The 19215-nt window shown below is 36.4% G+C and overlaps 1 protein-coding gene across 2 annotated transcripts in view; it reads left to right on the forward strand.

Annotated features, from left to right (window-relative positions):
• The window catches only part of NOL4 (nucleolar protein 4), a 387118-nt gene that overhangs the window by 275786 nt on the left and 92117 nt on the right, over positions 1-19215 (forward strand). Inside the window, exons 7-9 of one of the 2 annotated variants that reach the window (XM_044382911.2) lie at positions 352-531; positions 1244-1435; positions 18877-18990. In XM_044382911.2, coding sequence (XP_044238846.1) covers positions 352-531; positions 1244-1435; positions 18877-18990 — 486 coding nt within the window. The remainder of the gene's footprint in view (positions 1-351; positions 532-1243; positions 1436-18876; positions 18991-19215) is intronic. The other variant, XM_044382912.2, reaches the window with a different exon arrangement.

Below are 19215 nucleotides of genomic sequence, written 5' to 3' on the forward strand. Positions count from 1 at the left end.
AATTCAATGATTCTGTCGCAAAGGTGATTACAGATTGGTTTTTCTTTCTTTTTTCTTAAAGTATGCATATTGAGTGGAAACTATCTTTGCTCTCCAAAAGCTAAATCTGATAGAACTTTCTGCAGTGATAGCAATGTTCCATGCAGCTCTTAAGCACTTGCAATGTAACTGGCATGACTGGGGAGATGGAGTTTTCATCTAATCTTCATTAATTTTGATTCAAATTAAAATAGCCACGACCCTGGGATTAACTTCTTTCAGCAAGACATTTGAGAAACCGTTGAAATTAAAAATGGAATTCATATGTTCTGCGATGAATGAAAAAGCAACAGTTTGCCCCTTTCTTTCCAGTCTCCTGCTCACAGCTACTCAAGCTACGACTCGGGCAAAAATGAGAGCGTAGACCGAGGTGCCGAGGACCTGTCTCTAAATAGGGGCGATGAGGATGAAGATGACCACGATGACCACGACGATTCTGAGAAAGTGAACGAGACGGACGGCGTGGAGGCCGAGCGGCTGAAAGCTTTTAATGTGAGTCCGGCCACCCTCCCCGTGGGGCTTACTTTTGACCACTTCACTTTCATGTTGTTGCTTGTTGGTAAATGTGGCTATTCTAGAGACATGTCTGTTTAATTTACAGAAGGATTTAAAAAGTACATGAAACACTCTTTGCCAACCAGACACCAGAATTGCTGTGTTTTGTTTAGAATTTTAAAGCCAAATGTGAGCTGAAAACTGGATTTGTGTTGTGTGAGTATGCATGTTTACCTAGTGGATGAGGGGGCCTCAGCTTATTCCTCGAAGAGTATGCCTGTCATCAGTTATTTCTCTTGCCTTCCCGGCTTATCTAATTATGCATGACAAAAGAGTCCATTGTTTTCAGAGATTAGTGTAGCAATGTAGCAGCTGCATTTATCATTAATGGAGAATTTTATGGGGTGCTTAATTGTCACAGTCTACTGTTATTTCCTGATTTTTTTTCCCTACACGATAGTCTATACTTTTCTGTCTGTCTGTCTGTCTGTCTGCCTCTCTCTCTCTCTTTTCTCTCTATTTTTTTTTATCCAGCCATTTAGAAAGCCTTTAAAGGGTGTTTGCTTAAAATTTCTGGCTTTCCATTGCAAAGTTCTCCAGTGCATAAAGCAGAAAAGAGTATTTTCCTATCGGTAATCAAGACAGGAAGCTAGGAACAGCAGAGAGCAGTCCTCCAAACCCTTCTCCTCTGTCTCCCTCTTGCCAACAGATGTTTGTCAGGCTGTTTGTAGATGAAAACTTGGACCGAATGGTCCCAATCTCTAAGCAGCCCAAAGAAAAGATCCAGGCTATCATTGACTCATGCAGGCGACAATTCCCTGAGTATCAAGAGCGTGCCAGAAAACGTATACGTACTTACCTCAAGTCCTGCAGGCGGATGAAAAGAAGTGGTTTTGAGATGGTGAGTTTTGAATTAAAACACAGCCCTAGATTCCATCAAAATCCCACATGTAAACCATGACACTATTTTTTTTTTTTCATCTTAGTGTCTTTTTTATTTTTTCCATAATGTCAGGTCCAAGGGGTTTTTGTTCGCTTGTTTGTTTTCTTCCCCTTCTCCTTTTCATCTTTCCGAAGTATTTATCCCCTTGTTATTCAATAAGGAATGTCTGGTGAGACCAGCGCTCACAGGCACACATGCTACCTGGTACAGGAAATGAGGGGAATCTGAGTTCAAAGCCAATGAGATCCGGCATCTCACAAGTGTTTGTTTTCTGTCACTACTAAAGCTGATATAAGTTTAACCTTCAGTTGAAGCACGAGTCGTTGCTTTAGGTGGCATGTGAGAACGGCTTTCTCTGGAAGCAAAGGAAATGGATGGATCCATCTAAATAATGCTGTTTTCATACCAATGGTTAACAAGTAGCAAGCCTTGAGAGTCAAGATCAGGGAATGACAATCCTCACGTGAAAACGAAGGCTCTGTTGTACTCAGTGTATCTGTGTGCTTGTGGTGACATGAGCTTTGCCATTCATCTGAGCTTTACAGATGGATGAGATTATGTTGGCATCAGGTTATTCATGGGTGGAAATCAGATATCAATGGTTTTCGAACTTTATTGTTTCACCTTGAGCTAATTGCTATTCCTAGAAATAGTGTATATGTTTACAATGTGTGTTTTTTTTAATTTTTGTTTTTTATGTACGGGAGCAGAAATGTATTAGAAATTTTCTGAAGCCATTTTTTTCCCTTCCTTGGCTCCATCAAAGCCAAGACTGTTGGTGTTTGTGCTCAGTGCCTGTAATGTGTTAGCTGTGAAGGGGTGGCATTGGGGAAGCTGGGAGACGTTTCAGAGATGTCATGTAGGACAAATAGGTTCTTAGATCTAAATGAAATGACAAAAGCAATAAATCTACTATCAATTCTTCTTCATTGTCTTGTAAAAATACCTTCGATATTTTTTCTTTTTCTTTTTTTTTTTTTTGAGAGAGAGAGAGAGAGAGAGACAGAGCTAGGGGGGAGGGGCAGAGGGAGAAGGAGAGAGAGAATCTTAAGCAGGCTCTACACCCAATGGGGAGCCCCATGCAGGGGCCAATCTCAAGACTCTACGCACATGACCTGAGCCTAAATCAAGAGTCTAACGTTTAACCCACTGAGCCACCCAGGTGCCCTCCTTTGATATTCTTTAAAACAGTATGACTTTATAGAGAGGCAGTCTGCCTAGATGGTACCAAGCATAAGGTTCCGTCACCAGGGAGCCTCGTTTGGAGTTCTGGATCCCCCACCTTGTAGCTGTGTGACTGGGAAGTTACTTCAGTTACCTGTACTCAGATGCCTCTTCTACAAGTGCTGACTCCTAATTTAGAAAGTTGTGAGAATTCTATAAGTTGTCACTTGTAAAGCTCTACAAACCATTTCTGACACTTAGTAACCACTTAATAGATCTTAACTGTGAAAATATTTTCAAATGTTAATCTATCATCTGATAAAAGGTTCCCAAACTGTTTGTATCGAAAATCACAGAATACTCCATGTAAGTTCTTGTTTACTTCTCAGAATAATAACTATATTGAAGCCAGTTTGTAGTGCATAAGTCATTTAAAAATCAAAATGGCCTTGCTAGGCCTGATCACATTGAATTATGACAGCAGAGGTAGAAGAGAGTTTGATTGAAGAAAATAAAGCTATTTCTCCCATTACTGAATTATTTAGAATTTATTAGTACCTACTCAGTAAAAGAGAGATGATAGAGAGAAAAGGGTATCTAAACAGATGTAAGAGCCTAGAGTCCCGGCATTGACATTTGGTTCAGAACCACTTGGCAGCTGATGTAAAATTGCTATTGAACGTTAATATGTTTCTTTCAGAATACAATGTACAATATATACTTTTCTCTTTCAGGAGCAAAAAAGATGATATCATACATCGTTTTTTATTTTACCAGCATTTAGCATTTCTATTTGTTTTCCTAATCTTGTAATATTTTTTAGAGTTTCTTTGGTAAAATTTCTTATTTTCCATTAATTATTCTTTACAAGAAAAAAATCATTGTCATGTAAAATTCTTAATTTCTCTCAGGCATATTTGAGACTTTCACAGGTTTTTCCATGATTGTATTGTATTCAATATGCACATCCATTTGTTGTACACCGTGTGCTATGCATAGAGAACAACAAGAGTTGACTAATTCAAAGTCAAGTAGTTTTACAAACTAATCATAAAGAAATATGCTCTAAAGAAATGCTTTTCTCTTTAACTTATTTTTTATTTATTCATTTGTTCATTTATTCAATAACATATGTACCATTATACAAAGTAATAAGCAGAAATATTACTGATTTCTGATCAGTTAATTAGGAAAATATAACATGTTCCCTGATCATTATGATTCATGGAAGTGACAAGTTGCGGGAAGTTGAAATACTTAAGTAATAATATAAGGCCTAATATAATTAAATGTTAAGTGAACAACATGAATGAAAATTTATATACTAGGTTAGGGCTTTTTTAAATACATTTACTCAGGAATATACCACTGGAAATAACAAATCTATCATCCGGTTGACACTTGAGATTTTGATTTTTTTTTTTTAATGTATTACTTCATTGTCATGGGGCATGGAGAGGATTATGTGTCATTTTGAATACATATCTAGAATAGAGAGGAAAATGTATGACTAGGGCAGATAGTAATTACAACTAAATTTTGTATGTGAATATTTTTTGCCCTCACTTTTTAAAATTAGATATAAAATAATATCCATAGTTTTTTTTTTAATTGAAACAGCATTAAATTAAAAAATCTTTCCTCTATTGTGTTTTGTGGAGGTAGACATGGGGATAAAAAGTCTCATTTTCAGCAAGTAGTCATTTTAACATACAAGTTATTGTGCAATACTTAACAGGTCAACTAGTCAACATAAGAATTTTTTAATATATTTGTGAAATGAAATTGTTCCATGAAGGATTTTTTTTTAATTTATTTATTTGACAGAGAGCATAAGCAGGGGGGGAGGGAGGCAGAAGGAGGAGCAGGCTCCCTACTGAGCAAGGAGCCTGATGCAGGACTCCATCCCAGAACCCTGGGATCATGACCCAAGCCGAAGGCAGATGCTCAACCAACTGAGCCACCCAGGTGCCCCATTTTAGGTTTGGTTAAGTGTAGGATTATTTGGTAGGAGATTCCAAAGTGGTGTTCAACAAGCTTATCTCTTCCAGTTATTTGGGGTGTCTAAGCCAGAAGACTCCTTAAGTAGAGTGAAACACAAAATATTGAATTATATGTATTCATTCAATTCAATTCAAAGGGGTAATCCCATAGAAGTGGCTCATCACAACATACATTAGTTGAGAATGTTGGCATTCACTTTTATTAATTTCCCACTGTCATTAATACAAGATAAATTATTATTAACCATGCATAGCTTAACTATGCATGGTTAATAATAATTATCCCTTAAGGATTTACGTGTCAACACAAATACTTTTAATTGACTTCACTTAATGCATACAAATATTAGAGTAGGTATTTAAGCATTTTTATTTCACTAGAATTATCAAGACCCCCCGATCCTGATTGCTTAATTAGCCAAAATTTCATGCCATCACTCCATATAGTCTCTGTAATGGGTGAAGTACAATAACTGTATTACTATAGTTATATAGCAACTATGTTATTCAGTATTATGATTCTTTTCTGTACACTTTCACCAACTCACTGTCACCAATCCTTTCAAATCACAAAATCCTCCGTGTTGAATATCAAAGGGCATGTTTTATGAAAAATTTCATAAGTTTGACCCAGAGTACTGGTTTTAGTTTTCATTAGATTTTTAGAACCCAATGAATAAGTTAAGCAGCCATTAAATTAATCCTTTAACAAATACATCCAATTGTTACTGATTCATTTGTGCAGCTTTGACTCTCAAATTCCTTTAACTAGTTTTCTAAGGAATATCTGTTGATTGTTCTAGGGAAAAAAATGTGTTTCTTCAAGATTTCCTGATCTTAAATTCAGGAGCACATATAACAGATAAGATCATAAAAGCCAAACTTTATGAACAAGGTGGGATTGGTCCATACCCAAGTATAGTCTGTGTTATGTGATGTGGTTTCTCTCTTTGTGTTCTGAGCTTCTATTGTTAGAGACTGTTCCACCAGGCTGCATTTGTTTACATGTATTTTTTATAAAACTCAGAAGATCTTTAGGGGAGCCCTTGTAAGACACTTGCGGCCCATCGTTCCTACAGTATCTGAGAAAATTGTGCCACTCTACCAAAATAGATCAGGTAGCCTAGATATTTGAATTCAATAAATTCAGTGTCTTGAAAAATTACCTGTTTACTTCCTTTTACATATTATGCGATTAACTATTTGAAGATATTGGTCTATGACATTTTTGTAATATTTTGCTAAGGATGTTGTCCACTAGGCTACTAAATGTCCATACTAAATTACCTTATTTCAGAAACTTCTTTTAGAATGTAATACAAGAAAAAAAGTGCTTCTCCTATGGAGATAGAATGCTTTTCGTTTTCTCTTTACTAGGACAATGCAACTGAATTTGTTCACTTTTGTGCCTCACTGCCAGCAAGTTCAGAGCCAAAGTTTATCTGAAATCCTAGTTCTCTTTTTGTTTAATTATGCATAGAGTATATATTTCTTTGGTGGCTCTAATATCTATTTTAGGGGGAACATGAGTTATAAGTTAAAAAAAAATAAATCTAGGGGCGCCTGGGTGGCTCAGTTGTTAAGCGTCTGCCTTTGGCTCAGGGCGTGATCCTGGCATTCTGGGATCGAGCCCCACATCAGGATCCCCCACTGGGAGCCTGCTTCTTCCTCTCCCACTCCCCCTGCTTGTGTTCCCTCTCTCGCTGGCTGTCTCTCTCTCTGTCAAATAAATAGATAAAATCTTAAAAAAAAATAAATCTGATTATGGAAACACCATATTTTAATACCATAATCAAAGTTCTTTATTATTTCTTTTTAATTACATTCTATAGTGCTCTCCTCAGCTATTTTGATATCTGCTCTTTTGAGCTTATGACTCTTTCATCAGAAAAGAAGTAATGTTTTGGAAATAGTACCTTTTTTTTAGGGAATTTCACTAATTACATCATTTGCCTCTAGTTATCTAATGCAGATGATAGTAGAGAGATCGGAATTTGTTTTCAATTTAAAACTCCCCTGATATGAGCATTGCAAAAGCTATGGTGACACTTGCTGTTCATTCTTTAGCAAAGGGAGAGATTATAAAAATGAATTAAAGTGCTTCTTTAAACTAAAACTTTGATTGGAGATAGACCCATCCCTTCATACAAGGTCATGATTAAAAACTCTATAGTAACCTGTGCATTAATCACGTTACTATTCCTACAACTGTGTAGGTTTCTGTCTTTGTGACTAGTTAACTTAATGATGCTAATTAATTGGCAAACACATTCTGCTTGAATTCCCCACCTGCTACTTGTACCAACTTTTGGTCTCTTTTTTATAAATGTCATCTACTATCCCCCGGGATATTTTCGTGCCATCTTCTGAGTTCTTTATTCATAGTATTTCTTTTTAATTACATCCTCTACTGTTTTCTTTAATAGTTTTTGCTATCTGAACTTTTGAATCCACAATTCTTTTACTTGCTCAGTTTCATGATCTGCATCTCGATTTCACTTTGGCCATTCTTAACATGGATGTACCTTAGTCTTAGTTATCAAAGAGTTTACACAGCAATCTTAAAAACTTTCACAATCATCTAAAATTTTTCAAATATCTGCCACTGTCTTTGCAGAGGAAATGTCCTCATTGTATTTGCCCCTGGGTGACCCTGAAGCCTCTGTTCCCCCATCATTCAGCCTCCTTCAGGACGTTGCTTCATCGGCCATCCCAACACTCACAGTTCCTGTTTTCCCTTTTCACTGAGAGAGGGAAACTTCTCTTCTGACTTAAAAAAAAAAAAAAAGTCCCCAGACTCCAAGAAAATATTTCATCTCTTGTCTCCTCTTCTGCAGTCTGAGACCACCTTTCTTTGCCAGTTTCCTGAAAGATTATTTTATACTCCCAGATCACACATATTACCACCAACTCCCTCAGTGGTCCCTCACATCAGATTCTGGTTCTCATGACCCTATTGAATTGGTTCTTTAAAAGATCACACAACTGCCTTTGTACCAGACCCAGACATTGCATCCTCGATGAAATCACCCCCATTTTCTTGAGGCTCTTGTTGCTCTCCCTCCTTATTTACCTTTGCTTTTGAGCCACTTGCTAAGATCCTGGGCTCGGCCATGTACCGCACCTTCCCCCGTCTGCAGGGGAAGGTCTGCTCTGTGTAAGCAGCTCTTGCCATAGAAGCCCAGTCATCTGCAGAGCTTTTGTATTTCGTTCCAAATGTCAGCCAGATGTTGGACAAATGTATTGTTCTATCCGCAAGGAACTCTTTGTATTCTCCATCATTCATCCTCTCCACTGGTCTTTCACCTCATCTACCAAATCACCAGTAAATTCTTCTTGACTTGCCTCTTGTAATAGCGCCATTATTGTCATTTACAGCAGTGCTCATAAGCCTGGAATGAGACTGGATTCTTTCTTACACTTATGGCTTGGATCCTACGACTCACTGAATTCTGTTTATTCTTTCTTGGTTGTGATTCCTGAATCAGTCCAATAATTTTGACTTTTATCAGCTACCATTTTAGTTCTAGCCATTTCCTGCCTCATACCTATATTCTTACAGAATCCTAACTCACTTCTCTGTTTTCATCTTGTACTCCCTCCCTACCCTCTGTTCCCAGGCAGGGACAGAACTAGGATTTGTGACTAAAAGTTATAAAAGTTATGCCTTTCATTAAAAAAAAATACAAAATTATGAGCAAAAAATTAAGTAGAAGGATGAATATTTATTTCTAGTTTAAAAAGATAACACACACAAAATTTTTCAAAAACAGAAGTCTTGAAGATTCAAACCCTTTTCCTTTGACATCTCTTGAGACAATTTTCAGACACACTTACATATACATACTTTCTGGCTTTCACTTGGCTTTTTTTTTTTAATATAGTTAGGTTTATTTGTCTTAATCTGCATTCCATCGTGGCCTCACCTGATATCGTGGTTAAAATAAAAAAATTTACATACAACAAAAGCCATTTATTGTACTATATAGTTTTTCATGTCGTGACAAATCCAGAGTCCTATATCTACCACCACAATACCAATACAGAAGAGTTCCCATTAACCTAAAAGTTCCTTTGTATTAAACTTCCCTTTCCCTAAACATAGGAACCACTGATCTGTTTTCCATCTCTATAGTTTTGTCTTTTCCAGAATGTCATATAAATGGAATCATACAATATGTAGATTTTTAGGTCTAGCTTCTTGCACTTAGCAAAATGCATTTAAGATTTGTCCATGTTGTTGAATGAACCAATAGTTCATTCCTTTTTACTGTTGAGTATAGATAACCTTATTACATGGATATACCTTTCCTACCCAGAATGCTTAAAATTTCCAGAAACTCCGAGAGTTCCATCCAGTTGAGGGACTCTGGTATCTAAACTTCATTGACTATATGAGAAATCTACCTTTGCTCTTGGAATAGTCTTCCTTGATTCTGCCTTTGGTGATGTCAAACTTTTGCCATCTCAGAACAAATTCTAAATTTCTTACAATAATAGAGGTATGGCCTTTGGAAACTGAGAGACCTAGGTTCAATTCCTGTACAACTTTGTGTGATGTTTCTGAATCTCCAGTTTTCTAAAGGAGAGGGCTGTTGGAATATTATATATGATAATGTATATGAAATATTTAGCATATGATCTGGCCTCTTCCTACCCTTTCTTCTAATACACTTGATTATTGCATGCATTACCTTAAGCTATCACATGGGACTTCTGATACTTTGTATGTGCTCTTGTGGTCCACTGATTGTTCCTGACTCAGGGATCATGGGTACTGTTCTCTCATTACTTACTAAATATATTAAGGTTGAGGAATAATTAGAGTGTAAAGAATACAGCCAACATAGTTGTCAGAGTTACTTATCACTGGATCTTTTAGTTTTAGCAAAATGTTGGCCTAAGCCTTATGGAGTACCCCTCATACACTCCATCCCCCTTTCCTCTATAAATACAAAATAGTGAGTAGAATATAACAACTTTTTAAATACCTAGCCAAAATCAGAAGAAAGAAAAGGAAATCTGCAGGCGATGAACTTGATAGGAAACGCATAGCCAGAGTACTAAGCCCTTAATTTGATAGGGTAACAGACTAGCAAGGTAGAAAAACTGAATGTAGGCCAAAACAGGTCAGGGTTGCAGTCTAAATGCCCACTTCAGTTCAAGAAATGTGAATTTTGTAACCATAGAGGAACACAAACTGCAAAGTGTATGAATGGCTGGGAAGGGTTCCTCCCCTGTGAAAGGGGAATTAGAAACATCCACTTACGACTTTGACAAATAAAATGGCAGGTATTATAAGCATTAAAATTAAAACCTTCCTGGATGGGTTAAACAGCAGATAAGATTCAGCCAAAGAGAAAAATCAATAATCTGGAACATAGAACTGTGGAAATTACTTCTAGAAAGAAAAAGAAAAAGAGAAATAGGAAAAAAGAAGATGGAAAATAGAATGATAAAGCTAGATTTGAAAGGCATTCCGGAAGAGACATTTGAATAACCACGTTCAGATGAGAAGGGAGAGTTTTTTAGAATTGAGTAGACCATTGAATTCTAAGAACGGAAGAATAGACCAGTGCTGAGCAGTGTAAATAAAAAGAAATCTGTATCTGTGTACATCATAGTGAAACCACAGCAGACCCAAGAAATCCTTAAATGTCGCTATGAAGAAACAAGAGATTATCTTAAACAGAAAAACAGAATGAATATACCTCTTGTCCTCAAAATAGATGCCATAAGACTGTCTACAAAGGACTAAGGAAAAACAGTCTTGATTTTGTTTTGGGTTTTTTGTTTTGTTTTGGTTTGGTTTTTTAGAGAAACTACTTTTAATTCACAAATCAATGCCCAGCTAACTTCTGCTTCCAGAGTAAGAAACAAAGAACTACCTCAGACAATGACCAAGGTTACCATTCATAGATTGTCTGTGGAAGAGCTGAAATGTCCTCCAAGCAGAGGGAAGCTGAGCCCTGAAGGAAACAATGGAAAATTAGAGCATTGCTGATAAAATCTGAAGAAAAACACCTTGATTTCATAGTCCGTGGATCTTGGTTCTTAGACCTGCTTTGCCAGTCATTACTCTTATACCTTGTATCCCTGAGCTTCAGTTTCCTCCTGGCAAAAACGGAAACAAATAGCATTTTTTTCATACATGAAAACCAGTGTCATTTGAAATAACAAATGTAAAAAGTCCTACCAAGCCTAGTACCCAGTATCTGAGGAACATGATAAAATGCAATCTAATTTGAAATTGCATCCCATGGCTCCCTTCACTGGAAAACCCTCTGGATTGTCTGGATTGTCTCAATCTGGATTGTCTCAATCTCTTTTTTTTTTTTTTTAAGATTTTATTTATTTATTTGACAGGGAGAGAGACAGCCAGTGAGAGAGGGAACACAAGCAGGGGGAGTGGGAGAGGAAGAAGCAGTCTCCCAGCAAAGGAGCCTGATGTGGGGCTCGATCCCATAATGCCGGGATCACGCCCTGAGCCGAAGGCAGACGCTTAACGACTGAGCCACCCAGGTGCCCCTGTCTCAATCTCTTGAACGAGTTGGAGGACTAAATCAAATATGTCTTTATCTATTTAGTCCTCACTTCTTGCTAAAAGCAGCCTTAAATCTCTCTTTCTTCTGTGTGCAAATTGTACTTCGTGGTACATCTTTTGTAGTTTTATCCTGTCTTCCATTGCTGTTATTTATAAACGGGCCTTAGCTCCTTTACAGGAAGCTCTGTTCCTTGAGTACTAAGCCGCTTACCTTGTTCATGTCCGTATCACCTACAGTGTTTTACACAGAGTGCAATTAATTGCTCATGAAAGCTGCTCAGTCCATGTTCAGTTCAACTGAATTGATATTGTCGAATGAAAGACGGATGAATGAATGGACATTTACTAATGTGTTACTTTGTGGTAGAAATTAGCTGAGAGATAAGCTAATTTTTATTGTGTGCTATGTGTTTCATAGTATTCAGCATTTGGCATTTCAATTTGAAAAGTGACTGCTAACTGAAAATCTAATAGGGAAAAAAAAATCTTCCTGAAGAAAAAAGTTACATTAATTTTAACTCTTGTTAACTCTTTCAATACTGTTTTAAAAATATTTTCATTTATTTTGCAGTTTTTGAGCATAGGTAGTCATATTAGCTGAATGGGTAGAATTTGTGTACAGTGTTGGGCTTCACAAATAAGCTATTAGGGGCAAAGAGGCCATGATTGACCATAATCACAAGCATATCTAGTTGCTGTTTTTCAGAATTAAAAGGTGTTTCCTAGTGGAGATTTAAAGAAGTAGTCACTTTGTTAAAAATTATGTCATTTCAGTTGATAATAATTTTTTCTTATCTTGGTCAAAGGTATTTTCAGATGGAATTAGCCAAACTGGGCTTCTCAGTATTAAATGTAAGACATTAAATCCTCATGTATTTGTGAGAGATCATTATTAAAGGCCAATAATGCTCTAAATTTAAGGCCGAAGTGCATACCATTAACTCATAATTATTATCAAAGCCTGGATGAAGGTTAATTAGCATTTTTGTTGAAATCACATTTTCAATCTCTTTTTAAATAGGTCTGGAGAATTTTCTCAAGAAATGGGAAGTTCAAGGATTCACACATGGTTGGATCCATGGGGTCAGATATCAGGGCTTCTCTGCTCTCCTGTTTCTTAACTATGCTTCTCTTGTGTGTTAGCTTACTTCTCAGACAGGTCCTTGCTACCTTTTACGAAATGTTGCCATCAGTAGCTCTGAGCCTCTCTTCTTAAAACTTACTGTCCAAGAACTGTCTTCCAGCTCCAGATCCCCCTTCCCATGAAAGAACTTTGGTCCTATTAGATTGTATGTCCATCCTTAGATCAGCCACTGAGAATAAAGGGATGAGCTCTCATGATCGTCCACACCTACATCATGGCGAGGGTCAATGAGACTCTTTGCTCATTATTTCTACCAAAACCAAATAGGATGGGGAAAGAACTACTGAACTCTGATTTTAGTGCACATCCACAAGTCTTATCTGAAATCTTGCAACATATGTGGTCCAAAATTCAGAACTTTTCAGATTTGGGGCCCATGACAGAGTATATACTCTAGTTATTGTATAATACTTGCAACAGGGTCTGGGAAAGCATCTCATAGACAAATATATTAGTATTTCTGCCATAAAAGATATGAATATTCACAGAAAGTAGAAAAAGGAAAGATTATTAAGTATTCTCATGTCAATTTTTTTCTGCCAAATTTCCCCAAATTTATTGAACTCTGAATTTATACAAGATGAACAGAGTTGTGATAAAAGGTTGTGTGTCTGTAATTGACATACTTTATTGCATGTGTATTACAGCCTACATGCTGGGCATATATTAGCTTGTAAACTATGGTAGCAGAGACAGTATTGATACTGTTTATATATTTGAACTTGGCACAGTTCCTGACATATAGAATGTGCTCATTAAATATGTTTGTTGAATAGATAAGTGAAGATATCAGTGACTTTATGTACATTACTTCATCATGGAATTGTAACAATTATCCTATGATATAGAGATTATTTTTCCTATTCATAACTTACTGAACGAACCTTAGTTCTGCCATTTGTAAAAATGGAAATAATGATACCTGCCAAGATGAGTGAGGCTCAGAGAGAGAGAGTAAATAGCAAAAGCGGACAGACCAATTGCAAGTAGCTGATTTCATAATAACATCCAGGTCAGTCACTTCATTGCTTAACTATTAACTTTATTCCCCTGATGTATACAAATGAAGCTACTTGGTTAATAGAAGGGATCTTCCCTTCAGAGTTAAGATTTTCTTTTCTTTTTTTTTAAGATTTTATTTATTTATTCGACAGAGAGAGAGACAGCCAGCGAGAGAGGGAGCACAAGCAGGGGGAGTGGGAGAGGAAGAAGCAGGCTCATAGCGGAGGAGCCTGATGCGGGGCTCGATCCCAGAACGCCGGGATCACGCCCTGAGCCGATGGCAGACGCTTAACGACTGCGCCACCCAGGCGCCCCAAGAGTTAAACTTTTCTACACAGCCTGTAACAATTATCCCTTTAGGCGTAGATATACCATTTGGGGGAGATAGAATATCCATATCATCTTAACTGCAGAATTTCTAAGTTATGTATTTTATGAAATAACAAGATTAGGAAAAGTGATCTTAGTGTAGGGCCCTATGTAAACTGACTACTGAATCATTTGCTTTAGCTATTTTGAAAGAGCTCATTCTATATAGAATCTTGGGTGGATGTGCCGTTGCTCCCAATGTAACCTCATTTAGCACTTGATCTGGTAATGCTTACACCCTGGATGCTAGTGAGCCTTGCCACTCATAAGTACTATTAGCCCATGAATAGAGTCTTACAGTCATGATTTCTTTTTACTTTTTTAAAAATTGTAAACAACCTGGAGCATCCTAAATGTGTGGCAGAAATGCAGAGGACTCTAACATTGTTTAGTTTATAGTTTTAAGACCCAAAAAATGGAACGGTTTGTTGGTGTGGTGGTAAGTTTTCCATGTATATATAAGGAAAGGCCCCTTTACGTTGTGCCAACAGCAATCACATCTTAAGCTCCCAATTAAAATGTGACTCTTTCAACTCCAAAAGTTCCATGCGACAATTTAGCCATCTGTTTAATGAAACAACCGCCACTGATATGGTCATAGATAATTATTACAATAAGAACAGTGCTAGGGAGAGATCAGCTCATCCCAGTTGAGGATGACAGTTAATTACGAAGAGATAATTAGTGAAGGTGTTTCGCGTTGTTTCATCTTCAGGGTAAGAAATAGGTAACATCTCACTCTAGGTATAGATCATGTGGAGTGTATGATTATATACATCTTTGAATCATTATTTTTGGATCTTATAAGATATAAACCAAATAGTGTATTTATTGAGCTATATTCAACCAGAAGGAGAAGTGTTGTTTTTCATAAATTATCTATTGAGTTCTATGCATTGGAGGGTTTTTTTTGTCAAAATATTCTTCAGTTATTACATGGAGGCTTTTGTGTTCTCTGGCCACTTTGACTGATGTAAGAGGGAATTTTCAGCACTTATCCCTGGTGGAATCCAGGACGAGAGCCCTTAACACATTCTGCTAATTACCTGCCAGGAAGACCCTAGTGCGGCAATATTAGACTAAGCTCTGTGCTATCAAATGTGATGAAGGAAAGTAGAGTTCTGGCAAAGATTGTTCTCAAAACTCACACTAAACAATAGTTTTAAATTCCTCTATGATAACATTGCTTTGATAAGGAGCAAAATTGATTAATTTCCTTCTCACTATCTTGGTTTAAGTACTTCTGAGCTGTGAAATAGATAAAAGCCAAATTATGGAGGAACAATACACAAAAGACTCTCATTTTTAGTATCTTCGTGCCAGGCGCAGCGTAACGGAGCTCTGTGTGTTGGGAGGAGCGTTGGCATGCGTTATTGGCTCCTCAATATTAGAACCAAGGGGATTTTTAACAGATTGCCTCCCAGGAAAGAAAGAACTCTGCCTGGCTCCTCATTCTCATTTTGGGCACAAGACTAAGCTTTTCTTATGTTTCATACACAGTCATTTCTTGGCACTCCTGGTTTCTCCAACATGAGATTCTTGTGAATTTATATTGCATCCATTTAGAACATGTGACAGAACTGAGCTAAGTCACATTTATTTTTGTGCTCTTAATGAAGAAAGGTTTTAAAGAATCAATAGGAAAATATATTAGGAGAATCTCAGTGCCTTTAAGAGGAGAATTTTAGTGAGATCTGAATATACTCTTTACTTAAATGCAAATAGAGTTAGCTGTAAATGGATTCCTCTGTAGGACCGTGTAGTATTTAAGGTCTCTAGCTTTGTTCAAGCTTACTGGGACTTTAGTTGTGAACTGAGAATAATTCTTTACTAGGAATTATTATTCGTAATTTATCATCAGATTTAGATATAAATCCAGGTGTTTCCACATACATAGCTGATCTCAGGCAAGTTATATAATCTCTCAGAACGTCAATTTATTTTTCATCTAAAATATGAATATTACAAGTACTTTTCTCAAGGGTTGTTTGGAAAACTAAATTAGATAATGAATCTAAGCTGCTTGTTTTAATGCCTGGCCATCCCAACACTCAATATGAATTAGGTATTATCAATATTTATCTAAAAATTAAATTAGGATGGTACCAGTTTTCTACTGAGAGGTACATATTTCATTATGTACTTAAGTTATAGTAAATTCTTTGAAAAATACATGTCTGTTTCTTAAATTGTAACATAGATTTATTCATTTTGCCCTTCTTTCCAATGAGCACGTATTAATTGTAATACATACATGTAAAGGATTAGCTTTGGTCTGCTTATTGTTTAGTTGAGCGCAACAGGGCATGTGTATAAGGAGTTTTTTTTATACTTTATATTAATGGTAAACTACATCGAAGTAGTAAGTATACAACAGAATTTAGAGAGTAGAAGGGTTGAGAATTGGGAGACATGAACCCTGGGTTGTATATCCAGTCAATTTGTCCTTTGGTAAATCACTTCACTTTTCTGGGTTTCAGTTTCTTTAAACTTTAGTGAAGAAACTTGTATTGAGTGATTTCTGTGGCTGTTTATAGTTATCAAGTTATAATTCTACAATAAACTCAGAACAACCCCGTTTTCAAAATTATACTATTTAACTACTGGTAATGTCTATCACGTATCTTTGCTTCTACTTATTTGTTTCCACTTAATAGGAAAGAGTACATGATTGCTTTATCTTGAAGTTGATTTTTTTCCTGAAATCTTGAAATATTAGGCTATCCAGTGACCTTAAAAATGATCTAACCCCATTCAGCCAGGGCATTCTAGTTTCTGAGAAGACTAATTTCCGTATCTGGAAAAGACAAAACTCTCCTCATCATTTTCTTTGAAAAGGATATCATATAAATTATAATGCCTAACAACTTTTACTATTCTAATGAAAGTTATTTCCCATTTTCTTTTTTAAAAATTAAAAAAAATTAAAAGAAAATACTAATTTTAATTACAGGGATATTTTACCTTCTGTTCTCCTGTTCAACAGACTTTTATGCATTTACGAAGATGTGTATTTATTACTTTAATTGAATCAGCTTAGTAAAGTTCCATAGCTTTATAAATTCCTGATTTTGAATGGAGCTACCTGATGGAGAAACATAAAGATAATGAAGAGCAGAAATACATCTCTCTGAATTTCATATGACTATCAATAATTGGATCAAGAAAAGAGAGGCTGCTGATGTTTTATTTAGATTGTGTTAATTCAGTCCCTAGAACCAGATGAAAGGTCTAATAATATAGTTTATAATGATGTGAACTGTCACTTCTATTTGAGTAATGTTAGCTACAATCAAATAATTTTTCTTTTTCCATAATGGAATGTTCTTATTCTCATTTTTTCTATAACACCTTTGCCTCCAAACATAATTCAATCGAGAAAAACAACATTGTGTACCTAATTGCCAGGCAGCTTAGATTATAATTTTGAGCCGAGCTATGGCCAAAACTTTGCCCTTTCATGAGACACCGATTTTGTGGCTTAATATATTTTTGGTTCTGAGCTAGATTATCTTATCCATACTGAGGGAAGTACAGAATGAAGAAGCCATATGAATTTTGAAATTATATTTACAGCTTTATGGCAATTTATTTTTTTTTATTTTTAATTTTTTATCTGATTTGATCCTCCTCTCTTCCCAGCACACACTCCTGGCTTTCTGATTTCTTTCTGAAAATGCTGCCGCTGCATTTACCTGGCACCTCAGGGGCCTCTCTCTTTTCTTTCTTTTGCAAAAAATAGCATTTCCAGTATCTTAATGCGTTATTGTCAAGGTTGTCTAGGCATCACTCCAGGCATCTCATGGGGTTAGCAGTGGAGACAGTACCCTATACCTTTCCTACCTTTTGTCTACAGAGGTTTACTTTGGAGGTGGAAGCATGAGGAGGTCGGATGAGGCAGCTATAGAAATTGCTTCCTAGTTCAAGCAAGTTCAGAGCCTGGTCTCTTTATACGCTATACAAGTTCCACTGAGGAGTATCTGTGAAAGCACTCGTGGTCTGAATTTAGCCGTTCTTCAGTATTGAGATATAAACCCTACGGTTCGGTTTGATAAAGCAAAGTTTACATGCTAGAGTTAGCAAAAATGAATCAAGTACCGTAAATGCATGCTCCTATTTACTTAAAAAAAATTAGAAGGTCTCTGTTAGGTTTCAGGCTTCTAATAAATGGCATTTATACATATTTGAGATTGAGGCTTTGAAAACTCGAAGGTGGCATGTCACTATATAGGCTAGCTTCCCAAAGGACATTTTTTATTTTCTAATTTCATATTTTGCTATCTTATCTGGCTTAATTGTCATGTTATTTCTTATCTATCATTTGCTTATCTTCATTAAAAAACTGTTCAATATCATTAAGCACTTCATCTTTCCATTAGATGATTTTGCATGTAATTATGGGAAAAGAAAATGGAAAACTTTTCTGATTATCACAAATGATATGGAGAATTGCAAACAAATTGAAGTTAATTATGAGCTTAGTTGGGGGGTTAATTAATTTCAATGTGGGCTACATAGAAGATGGATTTCCAACATGTATCTATTAAGTTAATAATATTAACTCCTATTTTATAAATAAAACATGTAGGTACACATACAGCTCATATCAAAACATCAAACTTTTATTACCTCGAAATTGGTCCAGGACTGACTTTTTAGTTTGTATTTAAACTGAAGTATTTTTGGAGGTTTTTAATCCTACCAATTGTGTCCCAGCTTCGAGTGTAAATATTCATATTTCATATTAAAATTGTTTAACATGGTCTGAGTGTCCGTCAGTTTTTCCAACTCTGTTTCAGCCTTGTCACTTGATTTTGTTTTGTTGTGCATCGTCATGTGTTATGAGAGAATTAAAGCACTTCTTTTACTTGCAAAACCCAGTCAGCATTTTGTCGCTGCCTATTCAAACTGCAGCTTAATGGCCCAGACTAACTATTTGTGACAGTGGAGCTGTGGGAATGAGCGATGGGTCTGAGTAGCGGCTATAGCTTTGACTTCTAACTAGCTTTCACTTCTCATCTTTGCAATTTCCATTCCCTCTTTTTATTGAAATAAGTTCGGTTGAAATAAATGGATACTCCTGCACATCCTGTGAGCTCTTCTGAGAATAGCATTGGTCTGTTAATAATTTTTCGTGTTTCTCTCTCTCTCTCTTTCTCTTTTTTTTTTTTAGTCTCGACCTATTCCTTCCCACCTTACTTCAGCAGTTGCAGAGAGTATCTTGGCTTCAGCCTGTGAGAGTGAGAGCAGAAATGCTGCCAAGAGGATGCGTCTGGATAGACCGCAGGTACTGGGGAGCCGTGGGGGCTGGCGTGCACCTTCGATAGCACACAAATACGGTTCATTTAGTCCAATTTAGGGAGAAGGGGAAAGACTCTTGAATGGATTTTGAAGTACACCAAGATATAGTTTTTGTGTCTTTATGATACGAATTTGAACTTGAAAATGCACGTGCATGAGATCAGGAGGCATCCGTCAAATTTTCTGTGGTGAAAAATGGCCAACTGTAAAG

Source organism: Ursus arctos, unplaced genomic scaffold, assembly GCF_023065955.2.
Source record: "Ursus arctos isolate Adak ecotype North America unplaced genomic scaffold, UrsArc2.0 scaffold_17, whole genome shotgun sequence".
In the NCBI taxonomy this organism is placed as follows: domain Eukaryota; kingdom Metazoa; phylum Chordata; class Mammalia; order Carnivora; family Ursidae; genus Ursus; species Ursus arctos.